Consider the following 14833-nt stretch of genomic DNA (forward strand, 5'->3'; position numbering starts at 1 on the left):
TACAGGACCTTGCCCATTGTTAGGTTCAATTAGCTCATTCCTGGGTGTTATTACTGTGATTCCGGTCTTGATCTATTGTGTTTGACCCTTGCCTGTCTGAAACTACGCTGATCTCTTCAACCCTGACCTTGCCTGTCTGAAACTACGTTGACCTCTCCAATCCTGAAACCTTTGCCTGTCCTCTGACTATTCTATGATCTCTATCCTGATTTTGGCCTGTCTGACTATTCTATCTGCTTGTGCTGGCCTGCCGGTTCCTAGTGGCTTCCTATCTTCCAGCATCCTTGTAAACAGTCGTGCCCCATTGCCTGCCAGAACTTACGCCTTGCACCTCTCATTAAGACCAGGTGGCATCTGAGTAAGCCGAGGGCTCCACCCGAGGCCAAAGGCGGTCACTTAACTGGTGAAGTCGAGCCGAGACCAGGGTGCTTGGCATCTGTTCTGGTGTAGGGTGCCAACCGTGACAGTTAGAGTTGTAGTATTTCTGGTCAGGTGATCTCGGAGGCAGCACAGACCATAACAAAATGGTGGCTCAAGGCAAGAGATGTAAAATGGCAAGATTTACTTAAATATATAGACCAGTTTGGCAAGAGTCGTTAATATGCCACAAATATGATGTAAACTATCTGTTGCTTAAGTGTACATTTTGGGGTTATATTTTTCCTTTTAAGTGCCTCTTCTCCAGCTTAAACAACCTCAACTTGGCCAGTCTTTCCTCATAGCTAAGATTTCCCATACCTTTTACCAGCTTAGTTGCCCTTCTCTGCACCCCTCTAATTTAGTGCTCGAGACCAAAACTGTATGACATATTCTAGATGGGACCTTACCAGTACAGTGGAAAAATAATCCACTCCTCCTGAGAATCTGCCCCTTTTAATACAGCTCAAGACCCTATTAGCCATTGATGTTGCTGACTACCATTGCTTGTCACAGCAAAGTTTATTATCTACTCCAAGACCCTTTTCCATTATGGATTTGCCTAATGCAGTCCCATTAAGAGTATGTGACTTGCATATTTTTACATCCCACGTTCATGACTTTACTTTTATCAACATTGAATCTCATTTGCCACTTGGCCACCCAGATTGCCAGTTTGTCAAGATCATGTTGTAAGGATGCAGCATCCTGGGTGGAATTAATTGGGCTGCATAGTTTTGTCATTTGCAAACACTGATACATTACTTAAAATACCCTCCCCCAAGTCATTAATGAACAAGTTAAATAAAAGTGGGCCGAATACCGAGCCCTAAGGAACCCCACTAAGAACCTTACTCCTAGTAGAATGTACTATTAACAACCTCCCTCTGTACCCAATCCTGTAGCCAGTTTCCTATACATCTTGAAGGGTGGATCAGTTCTTCTCACTCTGATTTTGATTTACTTTGGAGGAACAATTTCCACTTGCCCATTTTCCCCTTGCCTTCAGAACCAGGAATTCTATATCTTTAGGCACAAATATAGGTTTCTATGTGTTATATCTCAGTAATGCGGACAGGCTGTTATCAGTTCACCATCTTTATTTCACACACACACAGAGAATAGCTTCCCAGTCTCCTCCCACTATTCCCAAGGCTGCAGCCTTCTAACATCCTTCAAAGGTAATTAACTTTATAAAACTTAACACGGCTTATGCAAATACACAACACTGTGTCTTTCCATTTTTATTTTACAACTGTTTGAGATATTTTAATTTTTTCAACATCTCTTGTTCCTATGCACTGTTAAACCTTTTATAATATTAAATATAATGTGTAGTAAGTTGTCCTTGATTCTCTAAAGCAAACCCTAGCTTAGGAGTGTTTACTGGTGAGCCTTTAGCCCACTGAATGGAAATGCCAGTCTTGTGTGTACACTAGGTTACCCTATAGTGGCTGTGGAAGCAAGTGTGCTTGTTGTATAACTAACAAATAAAGTTATCTTGCCTGAGATTGGTGGAAGCAAATTTTGTGGGTGTTGGTTGGTGTTCGGTGTGTTAGTCTTTCTAATAAAAGAAAATACAATTATAAAAAAACGTTCCAATATGCATTTATAAAAAATTGCTATTAAGCAGCACATGCTTAAATGGGAACTCCGGCTTCTGAACCAAAATTTGATAGAGGCTCGCATAACATAGAAACTCCTAGAAACCATCACCAGTTAACGGTTTCTTCAAAAAGTATGAATAAATGCCATTTTCTATGCTGAAATCAAGCTGTTTATCAGTTCCTCTCTTTCTGCATCATTTGAAATCCTGACCAGGAAGGTGGGACTGATGTAACAACTTCTACACCTCTAACAGACAGCATGCAGGAACTATATAGCCTACAGTGCATTGCACTGTGATGGTCCATTCCTTATTGAAATCACGTGTGCAGGGAATTGTGGGGTTAGGAGGATGCATGCTAAGGACAGATGGCTGCTGATACAAACTAACGATAGTCAGCCAGCTCAGCAAAGTAGTCAGGCAGATCAGCAGGAGAGCAGGGTGCTAGGCTTAAGGAACTGTTCCAAACCATTAAACATAAATTCTGCATATTTTTTAATTGATGTATATTTCAAAGTTGCTTAAAATAGTTTACTTTCCAAAAAGCTATTTTTGTGGAGTTCCCCTATTAACTCCTGGTTGTTACTTGTTCCCTCCAGCAAGACCAGTATGTTAATTTGTTGTCTTATATTACATTGTTTCAAAAAGCAGAGCCACCAGGGCAGAGAATAGAAAGGGACAAACACTGCTTTCAAAACAATACAAATAACTTAAAAACCATATACAATTTGTAATGAATGTAGAGGAGCTATGTTCTTTACTAAAAGCATGCTCTCTCTCTCTGCACACTGGATCAGAACAGCATGCAGAAAGGCACTTCTGGCATCACAATCCCCTAGGCAACAAGCTTACCAAGTTAAATCCTCTTCCTCCTCCCAAATGGCCTGCACAACCTTTCCAAAGGCAGGAGCTTCTTGTCGCTGGACTTCCTTGTTGCAGGACCCGGTCTTCCGTTTTTTCGTTTATTTTATTAGTTTCCCCATAGTTATTCCCCTAAAAACTGTTGATTTCACAGCGTGACTATTGGATCAAGCATTATGACTGCTAACCGTGTTGTCGGATCAGTTTATTTAAGTGATTTTGCTAATTGTATTTGATTATTATGATTTTTATTGCGGTTTTATGCTTGCATTATTTTTATTAGTGTCGTTTGCACTTATATATGGTTTGGGGGGTCTTGAGGCACATATTCAGGGTCACATAGTCAGGGGGCTTTGTTCACAGAAGGCAAAATGGCAGCAGAAAATTTATTTGCACTATTTTCATATGGTTTCCATACATGCCAGCTGCTTTGGTATATCTATGCATATTGGGCATCAGAATGTTCAGTAGACTCTTGGTGTCAATATTAAGGGTGTTTTCTCATTTTATGTAAGAAATTGGGTGAGATGTGACTAATAAGAATATTTAGGTGATTTTTCAGAAATGTCATTAAAATCAATGTCTTTAGTGTAGCTTTGCATTATGGTAGTTTGGAGTAGAAATCCATAATTACCCATTTTAGATTCATAAGTGTGTACTTTCCAAAAAAAAATGTTTTTAAGGGGTGACCATAACTTTCTGTAGCTTTTTATCCCACATAAAACTGGCAACGACTATAATTTAGAGTAAATGTAAACCATCAAATAAGCATGCACAAGGTATATGTTGCGGTCTTTCCATGCCATGTACTTCAATAAACCTATGTACATTATGCACCAAATTTTTCAGCGGTCCCCAGGCATTAATATTTAGGGTGTTTTATCTTTGTACCTAATAGTATGTGGAAGATAAGATGCTGCAGGCTGGAAATTTTGAGGTGATGTATTGGAAATGTCACCAAAATCTTCAAATTTAGGAAAGTTTTGCAGCTTTGGAGTAGAAAGACATGCATACCCAACTTGGATTCTGGTGGAATGTGTACTTTCCGAAAATATTTTTTCTGGGGTGAATGTACTTTTTTTTTTTCTACCTTTGCCCCCACAAAAATGAAGTAAATGTGTTGATTTTGCAATATCTGGAATTACAGAACTGATGGCTCAAATGGCGTGTCTACATTTTGGGACCCCTATATGCCACATGCTTGGGTAAACCTATACATATTGGACATTAAACTGTTCAATGGACTCTGGCATTCATATTAAGGGTTTTTAAATTGGTACCTAATGTGTGGGAGATATACTGTAGACTGGAAGTTTTAAGGTAATTTTTCAAAAAATTCACCAATTTCTATAAATTAAAACTTTGGGAAAATTGCAACTTGGTAGTTTTAAATACATAGATATATTTACCCATTTTGATTTGCCAGAATCTGCTCTTTCTAATAATGCATAGTTTTCTAGGACAAACCTACTGTTAGTGGATTGTTTGGCCTTGAAATGAGAAGTATGCCGTTATGTGGAGTGGTGCTTTGGAAAGTTGGCTTGGAGAATTTGACCTATACAAGTGAGAAATCTCCATGAAACTGTATATATTTAGAATTGATCTATGTGATTTTTTTCATTTCATTGGACATTTAGAAGCCTATACCATGTTACAGAAGTGGAATTAAACAAAATTTTGACCGCTTAGGTTGTCCTGAAAAAAACAAACAATATATATAATGATCTTGTTTTCCTGGGTAAACGAAAAGCCCCTCCCCCGCAGGAAAGCCCCTTAAAGTGAAAGAGTACAAAATGTTCAAAAATGATCTGGCAATAAAAGTACCAAATCAGGCAATTTGGTTGGCAGCGAAAGGATTAATGGGTTTACCAACAAATATATGCATGTTTCTCAGTGTCTGACAAAGGAGACTTGTCACCTGCAGGAAATCTGCACTACTTGCAGGTTAAAAATCTCTTGTATAGCCACCTTTAGTTAATGAAAGGTCATTTCATCGGCATATGTAAGATGGCAATTTGGCCACTTCAGAACGTGTCGGCAGCTTATTTGCCTGCGTATGGGGTCCTCAGACGGGCCTGGCTAAGAATCAGGTAGATATTGGTAGGTGTAAAAACTCTTCCAGGGCAAAGATGGCATCAGCTTGTTCATTCTTGCCTCAACATCCTTATTGTGATCCTTAAGTGGACAAGCGGGAAAATATCCACTTGTATAGTGACCTCGCATGCATATAGCTGCATGTAAAATGCTTTTGTCGATCATGCATAGTGATGACATTTTCCCATAATAACTCTGGATTGCTGCATGAAAGAACAATAACGTATGCTGTGTTTTGTTGCTGCACAGAACATCTAGTTTCCATTGCCATAGAGGTAGGGAGAATTGCTTATGCAAAAACACTCGTGTATAAAGGCATTTTTAAAGGGTAACTAACTATTGCAAAAATGAAAATTTAATATAAGCTTCAGCATTCTGAAATACGTTTTCTAAAAATATTTTGTACCATTTCTGAATAGTTTATCTTCACTATCCCTCTCTCAGCACTTGTTTCTCTTCGTTCTGTCTTCAAGCAGGAGTTGGGTGTCAGATATTCATTGACAGTTAGATACAATATATATTATAGGGGGCTCCATTGACAGTTAGATACAATATATATTATAGGGGGCTCCTTTTGCCTAGAAGATGCATTCGAGTTCACTCTGTTAAAATCACCAGACATGTCTGTCTACATGCAGGATTTGTGCAAAAGCAGTTATTTTGTTTGTACTGGAATCCGTTATTTGAGTGAGCTTTAATACATCTTCTATGCAAAAGGAGCCCCCCATAAAATATATTGGATCTCACTGTCAATGAACATCTGACACCCAACTGCTACAAGAAGAGAGAATGAAGAGACATATGCTGAGACATATAGTGAAGATAAACTTGATTATTTCAGAAATTATGCAGAATATTTAATTGTATTTAGAAAGTTTCTTATTTTAGTATGATGAAGCTTATATTTTTTCATTTTTGCAATAGTTACCCTTTAAAGGAGAACTAATGCTTAACTAAAGCAGTGGGCTAGAAATGTTGTAAATTATGTTTTGGGCTTCTGTAATAGCCTGCAACCACAGCCCTTTGGCAGTAAAAGATCTGTGCCTCCAAAGATGCCCCAGTAGCTCCCCATCTTCTTTTCTGCCAATTTACTGCACATGCTCTGTGCTGCTGTCACTTGCTGAGCTTAGTGACCCACACGCAATATACAGTACACATAAAATATAAATGTCACAATATAAGGCTGATTTAGTAATTTAATACAGATAATTACTACATGGCAACACAGAAACCAGTGCAACTAGCATCAGAATTTAATAATCGACCCTGTTGCATCAGCTTATATTACAGACTAACCTCATTTAACGACCTTTAGGCTTAGCTTCTCAACAACTGCTCAGAGCCCACTGAGAATGTGTCAAGACACTTTTCAAGATGGTGACCCCCTGTGACAAGTTGAAGTTCTGGATCATTGCTGCTATTGAAAAGCTGAAACTTTAGGATGGTGCGACAGGTTTGTTTTATAAACTATGCCATTTTTAGCCACATTTTTAGGGTTTAGTTCTCCTTTAATTGACATAAGCAACCTGGGTATTTTTAACACGCAATTCTCTGTATTCCATGTAGCAAGGGCTGCAACAAATGCACCACAAGTTTCAAATGCAGCAATTCCTTATTGGTCAAGGAAAATGTATTTTGAAGAGTTTTGTCATCTGCAGGTAGTGGAAGTTTCATTGTGCAATGGACCAACAGCACCATATACATTGTGCTTTATTAGATATTCATCAGTTCCTGACTGGACCCAACCACATTCACCAGGAGCCGATTAACCTGGCACTGTGTCTTTAGCATGAGGAAGCACTCTAGGAAATCCACACAAAGTGAGAACATAGCAAACTTAAGTTTGCTGCTAAAACATTTTTTATAACTTAATGTATCAAATTGTAACTTGAAAGTCTGTGATCTAGTTTGAGCTGCTGCAGAGAAATCTGACTTTTAAAACTTGAAAATAATTTATTACTAGTTAAAAATAAGCTAAATATATAAACTTATAGTTTCATAGCCTTAAAAATGAACACGACAGCACCACCCCCAGAAAATGGACAGTATTCTACAAACCAGCCAAGACCTTTCTTTTATGCACAGCCAACAGCACAACTACCTTTCCCAAATCCTTGGTACCTTGGCCAGTTGTATAATCCATACTGCATTCCTGGGCCAGGTAAGATTGTATTCTTAGTAGATGTTGCTGTTTTCTACTGTATAACTAAAATACTATACTATCTGATATATTAAATTTAGGGATGCACCGAATCCACTATTTTGGAAGAAGGATTCGGCCGAATACCGAACCGAATCCGAACCCTAATTTGCATATGTAAATTAGGGGTGTGAATGGGGAAAACATTTTTTACTTCCTTGTTTTGTGACAAAAAGTCACGCGATTTCCCTTATATGCAAATTAGGGTTCGGGTTCGGCCGGGCAGAAGGACTCGGCCGAATCTGAATTCTGCTGAAAAAGGCCGAATCCTGGATTCGGTGCATCCCTAATTAAATTGCATACTCCCATATGTTATAAAAGGCACTTAAGTTTGCCCAGGAGCAGTAACCCACAGCAGCCAATAAGTCATTGCTTTTAAACAGGTGGTATGAAATGCTGATTGTTTGCTGTGGGCTCTGGTGAATTCTACTCACTGATTTCACAAGAAGCCACTTAATACTTTGCTTTCAAACTTCATATGCATGTGGAAAGTATGTGATTGTTTTTAATGATTTGTGGGAAATACCTACAAGTATATACAATTCATTTTTAATATAAAAGAAACTGTTCTCTTCATTCTCCTACAATGTTATTGTATCATTCATAAAGCGTTCCTATAGAATTGAGGCAATAAATGCTTTATTTTATGGCTTTCAGTGTCTTTTTATCTACATTTAATTGTGCTTTTTTTCCATCCTCTCCCTCTCTCCTTAGGCTTCAGAGGTGGAAATCCTTATGTTCCATACTACTCTGTTGCTCTCCATGAGTACCCTGGATATTTTGTTCCCCAGCTTCAAATGAATACTAGGATGAGTAGAAGACCTCATTTTAACCCCCATCCACCTTCCCCAATGTTTTACCATGCTACAAGATTTAGGCACTACAGCAGTCATGGGAGAAGAACTGAAACCAAAGAGACCCAGACTGATCCACGGCAACAAGAATGTGCTTCCAAAAGGCAACAGAGTTCAGACTGTAAAAGCTGTGATGTTGGAAATGTAGTCTATCATTCTTCTGGCATTAGCAGCACCGGAAACGACAGTAACCTGGAGAATGTTGAGATGTCTCTGTCAACATCCACACGGGAAAGGGACTTTCATAAAAATGCTTGCAACGTAACCAAGTACAGAGACATGCCTCCAGGAAGCTATGCATATGAGAAAGAGGAGGTAAGAATAGTTAAAGAATTACCAGAAAATGTAGTGCAGCGTGATCTTTTTTGTGAGGGTGTATTATGTGGCCCTCATGCAGAAGGCGAGGACCTTGCTGTGCAGAGCATTGCCTTTTCAAACAAAGATGAATATAAAAATTCACTTCCTCCTAAACTATGTATTGATGCTGTTCAAGAAACAGAAACACAAACCACAATAGTTCAAACAAGGGAGCCCCGAAATGAAACTAGCAGACAGAGAATGCAGAGTCTGAATGTTAAGGCCACAGTGGATGCAGACTCGCCAACCATGGTGATGGAACACGTTGAAGTCGTTGGCCCTGGTTATGATGATCCACAAGTAAGTGTACCTAAGGATTCTTGTGAACATAATCTCATTACAAATGATCAACTAATAGAGGGCTCAGATGGATGTCCAGAGCAGCAAGGTATTGCAAATGAATCAACTTGTAATGGAGAGGTGAAATTGGCTAACAAAAGTAACATGTGGACAGAGGATTCCATAGAGAAATGTATGCCATCACCAACATGGCTGGCCTGCTTTGAAAATATAGATGCAAACTATGATTATGATGTTTATTCTTCGCAAAGGAAGCAAAAACGAACAAGTGTATTAAGCATTACTTCGGAAGAGCTTTCATCTAGGGATGAAGGATCTTCAGTGGATAGTGTTTCTGTATCTTACTTTGTCCCTGATTATTTTCTTAGGAAAGGTTTGTATGCTTTCCGAAAAACCACAGAAGATTTAGAGAGGGAACCAATTAAAAGTGGTGGTTCTTTAAAGGAAGATGAAATACTTCTGAAGCAATGTAGCAACCAGTATGATAAAAAATACAGGACTTCTGCAGTGAAAGCTAAGGATGTATCAAGAAGATGTCGAAAAATTGGAGTTTCTCTTAAAGACCTCAATAGAAGGAAACTCTATTCTGTAAAAAAGAAGCCGAAGAGTCAGTCATTGTCTGAACCTGAGGACTCTGAGGAATACTGCGTCATGGAAGAAGAGGACTTGCAAAACCATGACAAAGGTGATGAAGATGATAGCGATGAAGATGAGTATTACTTTCAAGAGAGCCTTCCACATGGGCAGGTGGATATTGGCAAAGGAAGCATCTTCAAACAAATCGCTCAGAATCGAATTCTCTGGAAACCTCCAAAAGGCATGATACCAGCTCAACTTATTGGATGGCCTGTAAGAGAAAAACAGGTGTGTCGACTTAAGGATTATGATGGGAGTGATTATACGATCTATGATAAGCAGCTTGCAAAACTAAACCGTGGCTTCAAAGAGATCTCTGAGCAAAAGAAATCTCTGCAGAAGTCAGTGGGTGGTAAGTTGAAGAATCTTAAGACCAGCCACCCTGTCCCCATAAAACTAACTGTTGCATATACTTTGGATCAGGAAAATTTTTTTTGTTTTTTTTTTCCCTCAAGGCAGCATCTTTCCATGCTTTAGACTGCATGAGCCAGTTGCTTTCCCTCCTTTTTAGAACACTTTGTACGGTTTTGCTAAATATCTGTACTTGGTTTGCAGCCAGTTAGTATATACAGCATTATTTAAAAGACCTGAAAGCCTAAAACATAAAATAAGTTTGTTTGGGTATATCTAGGAAAGCTCTAGGCTTTTGTATAAATAAAGGTATTAAGGGGCAAATTTATCAAAATGTGAGTTCAGATTTTAATAAATAAAAACTCTCCCACATTTTCTATTCATTCCTATGGGATTTTTAGAAGGATATTTATCGGTGGGTGAAAATTAGAACTCGCAAACAAGGAAAAGTTGTGCTCACCGCTAATTTTTAAAACCATTAAGCAGTAAGTAAGCTGCAGGTAAAAGTAGTCCCTGTGTAAAATGTATACTGAAGTAATAGAATTCTTAGTGAATCTGATGCAAGTTGAGTGTAGGACTGGCCATACCGGGGATGACTTTGACGTCGTAGGACAGCTTAAATATATTGCAATACATGGACAAACCATCCCTGTTTTGTTTAAAAGTTAGGCATTTTTAGTAGCTTAAGGCACAATGTGTCAATGCCCTAAATATATTGATAATGGGTTGAGTGCAGAGGACCTCTTGTATTTGAACTCTCATTTTGATAAATCTGCCCCTAAATGGTTTCTAGTTTATTTATATTCTAGCTCTTATTTGCATATTAAAAAAATGTTTACTCCAGGAAAAGTTCAAAAGAAAACCACTGGGACAGCTGTTGAAGAGTACTGGGTTGGAAGAGGTGCTAAACCCAAATTCCCAGAACCTGCATATTATTTGCAAGATCCAGCCAAAATCAAAACACAAGGTATGTGTAAATAGCTAAACAGTATATTCTTGAATCTGAAATACAAGTGTTGTGGAAAACTTTGGTTTTTACATTGTTTAAATTATCTGGTGGGCCGTAATGAACTGGGAAGACAACCTTTCTTAATTGGCCTTTTATATGTCAACATAATGTATTGATGAAATGAGTTTTTCATGCTCATGTTAGGTAGTCCTTAATACATTTTAAGTCCTTCTTTTCTGTAGAACAAGACGTTTTATGGTTGCATAGTAGTTTAACAGCGTTCATGGCTTTAACATTTTTTACTTCATCCTAAAGTTGACCAACTTAGTGTGTGGTCAGTAGCTGGGAAGAGGGGTCTTGCTTTGAATTCATGTAATTCAAAGATTTAGGGGCCAATTCATTAACTTCGAGTGAAGGAATAGAAGAAAAAAAACTTCGAATTCCGAAGTGTTTTTTTGGCTACTTCGACCATCAAATGGGCTACTTCGACCTACGACTTCGAATCGAACGATTCAAACTAAAAATCGTTCGACTATTCGACCATTCGTTAGTCAAAGTACTGTCTCTTTAAAAAAAAAAAAAACTTCGACCCCCTAGTTCGCCACCTAAAAGCTACCGAACCCAATGTTAGCCTATGGGGAAGGTACGTTTTTTTTTTTTTTTTTTTTTTGGTCGAAGGATAATCCTTCGATCGTTGCATTAAAATCCTTTGAATCGTTCGAATCGTATTTGTGCAAAATCCTTCAACTTCGATATTCGAAGTCGAAGGATTTTCATTCCCAGTCTAATATCGAGGGTTAATTAACCCTCGATATTCGACCCTTGATGAATTTGCCCCTAAGATATCTGGGATGTCCTTTCTCGCTACAAGCTGAGATTTTTGAGCCAGTACATGGTTGGCGTGGACCTGGTAATAACTAATATAGAACTCCTCTCTAGAATTTGTGTAGGCAAGCATTTAGGGAGTAGTGACCTTAACCTGGTCTCCTTTGAGATTGTTGCAGAAACCACAATTTTAGATGTACACTATAAGGGCATCTATGCAACATATTAACTGGGAAAGGCAGTTCCCAGGGTTGAAAACAAGCAGAACGGGATGTCTTTAAAATGCTGCTTAAATATAAATGTCTGCATATTCCCCTTGTAAGCAAGGAACGTTGTTGCAAAACAAAAACCTTTTGTGTTGAAGTTGGTAAGAAAATACATGCTTAAAGGACAAGGAAAGGCAAAACAATAAAATCCCATTTTTACTTTCTTTAATGAAAAAGAAACCCATCTCCAATATACTTGTGTACCGTTTTTATAAGAAACCTGACTGTATGCAGTGAAATTCTCCCTTCATTTACTGCTGTGGATAGGAATTGTCAGATGGTCCCTAACTGCTGAGCAGGGAAACAATTATACAGCAGGGGGAGCCCTCCGCCTTACTTACCAGCCAAGCAGAACTCAAGCAGCTTTGTTTATGACAATCCCAAAGCAGCCCAGACCACACTGAGCATGTGCAGGGTCATGTTCAGGCAAAGATGTTTAATAAAGTTACTAGATGACAGCCTCCTGTATCCAACTTTGAAAGCATAAATCATTTGTTTGATTAGGCTTTGTGGTGCATTAAGTTCATGGTTATGTTTAGTATACAAAATACAGCATTTCTAGCCTTATTCTATTTTAGACTTTCCTTGTCCTTTAAACATCTTTGCCTTTCAAGTTAGCTGGGACCGCTGAAACATTTCTCTTAATAGGTCATTGGTAAGGCCTCACCTGGAGTATGCAGTGTCATTTTGGGCTCCAGTTCTTAAGATGGATATTAATGAGCTGGAGAGAATATGGCAATGTGCAACTAAACTGGTTAAGGGGATGGTAGATTTAAATAATAAGGGTAGATTGACAAGGTTGGGGTTGTTTTCTTTGGAGACGCTGGTGAGGGGACATGATTGCTCTTTACAAGTGCATTAGAGGACATTATAGACAGCGGGGGTCTTTTTTATTTATTTTTTTTTTTTTTCCTTATAAAATGATAAACGCACCAGAGGTCACCCCTTTTAGATTAAAAGAATGGAATTTTTATTTGAAACAACGTAGGTGGTGTAACAGTGAGGTTGTGGTGGCTGATTCTGTTAATGTCTTTAAGAGGGGCTTGAATGATTTCTTGGACAAGCATAATATCAACAATTTACAATTAATATAGATATTGGTACAGTATATATTATTGTGTGCGCTGGGTTTTATTTGCAGAGCTTGAACTTGATGGATTTCGGTCTTTTTTTTTTTTTTTTTTTTCAGCCCAACTTAACTATGTAACATAGCCAATGCTGTTACAGTTTATGAAGTCTTCTGTTTTTGGAATATAGTTTGTGGTGGCCTAGGTTTATAAAGGCAAATAAAATGTTGTGTTGTAATATGTATGTATGACGGCAAATGCTCTTCCTGTGATCGGCAGCCAGATGGCCATTGAAGCTGAACTTTGCTTCAAAGCTTAAGCCCAGCACAGTTCAAACACTTTGCTATATAATAGTATGTTCAGTTCTGCACTTTTATTATCGAAATGTTATGCACCATTAAATTCTTAATTTCTGAGTCTGGGTGTGTATATGGTAGTCCTAGTGATGTCCAATATATGGTAGTCATAGTGATGTCCAACCCAAGCAGTTACCCTTTCTAGGGTAGGAACTCGTTCAGTCTTGCATCGTGTTTTATAGATAAGCCTCCAAAAAAGAAAGGCGCGCTCAAGTCTTCTAAAAGAAAACAAACTAGAACTGATCCAGAAGAAGTAGAAACATGGGAGATTCCTAGATCATTATTGTATGAGAGAGAGTTTTTTTGGCAAATTGTACTCCAGAGCTGGTAACTGTGTGGAGTAAAAAGACTGACTGTTTTGCACTCAAACTGCCACCAACACACTGGGTAGGATGACAATCCAATTATTTTCTATAAATTTTATCCAACTATCATTTAATCAAGACCAAAAGATTTCTATGCAAAATAGCATTGTAGCCATGTAACTCATGTAAAGCTTGGGAGTTTGAGCCTCTAGCGTATACTGTATGTTGATCAGACTGATTAACACTCTGATTAGGTGTCAAGTACAAAGGGGCAAAAAAGGAAAATGTAGTCCCACTTTACAACTTAGATTGGATCTGAATTGTAAATACAAAACATTTCTAGAACATTAACCAACTCTCTTGCTTCTAGGCCATGGATCACGGAGGCGTGGCACAAAAAAGAAATAGAGAAATGGCAAACGTATAAAATTGTATATACTGTATCGCTTAAGCAAATTTTGTATATTGTGTGTTTTTGCATGTAGTATTTTACTCCTGAAAAGGGGTCCTACCTACCCACTCATTTTTGTTTTGTTGCATAAACCTGTGGTATTTTGCACACTGGAAGCAAAGGAGGCGAAATAATTTTGAAACAGGCACACTAAAGAGAAAAAAAAAACAGTTTTGAAAAAGTAATAAAATTTGAAAGAATAGAATATTTGAAATGGCACACAATAAATAAAGCAATTTAACAATGTATATAGCACTGTCCACAATGTACTAGCATTAAATAAACTGCAAATAATGTACCTAACAACAAATTAGGTGTTTTTTTTTTGTTTTTTTTTTAACCTTTTGTTGGGGGTGACCTATTATGAAGGCTTTCTAGCTCTTGGACTGTATTTAGTTGGCAGCTCCCACCAGGGCCGCCATCAGGGGGGGACAGGGGGGACAAGCGTACCGGGCCCGGGCATGAAGGGGGGCCCGGCAGCGCTGCATTTTTTTGAAGATCCGGGCCCCCCTTACGAGCGCCCGAGCCGTACGTCTTGCCTCTTCAGTGCCGAATGCGGAAGTGCCGAAAAGCCGAAGCCGATGCGACGAAAAGACCCGAAGTCACGGAAAAAGCCGAAGTCCCGAAGTCACGAAGCGCCGAAAAGACCCGAAGTCACGAAAACAGCCGAAGCCGAAGTCCTGAAGCAGCGCAAAGACCCGAAGTCACGAAAACAGCCGAAGCCGAAGTCCTGAAGCGGTGAAAAAACCCGAAGTCACGAAAGGAGGCGAAGTTGAAGTACTGAAGCCATGAGTTCAATTCTACTGAACACCAGTTTGTGTTTTTTTTTTTTTTAATCCCCTGGCCACCAATGTATTATTTTAATATTCTATAGGCCCCTGCCACCAATCTTTTTTTAAAACTTTTGTTTTTGGGGCCCCAATTTTTTTTTTAACTCG

The 14833-nt window shown here is 38.6% G+C and overlaps 1 protein-coding gene across 1 annotated transcript; it reads left to right on the top strand.

Annotated features, from left to right (window-relative positions):
- The first annotated feature begins 6988 nt into the window (after window positions 1-6988).
- LOC108695215 (bucky ball) lies at window positions 6989-13737 on the top strand. Its single transcript, XM_018223588.2, has 4 exons — window positions 6989-7139; window positions 7893-9677; window positions 10521-10643; window positions 13322-13737. The coding sequence occupies exons 1-4, from the start codon at window positions 6989-6991 to the stop codon at window positions 13468-13470; spliced, it is 2208 nt and encodes a 735-aa protein (XP_018079077.2). The 3' UTR covers window positions 13471-13737.
- Window positions 13738-14833: the final 1096 nt, after the last annotated feature.

This window comes from Xenopus laevis, chromosome 6S (genome assembly GCF_017654675.1).
Source record: "Xenopus laevis strain J_2021 chromosome 6S, Xenopus_laevis_v10.1, whole genome shotgun sequence".
Classification (NCBI taxonomy): Eukaryota; Metazoa; Chordata; class Amphibia; order Anura; family Pipidae; genus Xenopus; species Xenopus laevis.

What these genes read in the sequence shown, in the direction of transcription:
- LOC108695215 (XM_018223588.2), top strand. Translation starts at nt 6,989, where the DNA reads ATGAACACGACAGCACCACCCCCAGAAAATGGACAGTATTCTACAAAC. An exon ending in ATACTGCATTCCTGGGCCAG is followed by an intron (nt 7,140 to 7,892) that starts GTAAGATTGTAT and finishes CTCTCTCCTTAG; the next exon opens with GCTTCAGAGGTGGAAATCCT. An exon ending in AGCCAAAATCAAAACACAAG is followed by an intron (nt 10,644 to 13,321) that starts GTATGTGTAAAT and finishes CGTGTTTTATAG; the next exon opens with ATAAGCCTCCAAAAAAGAAA.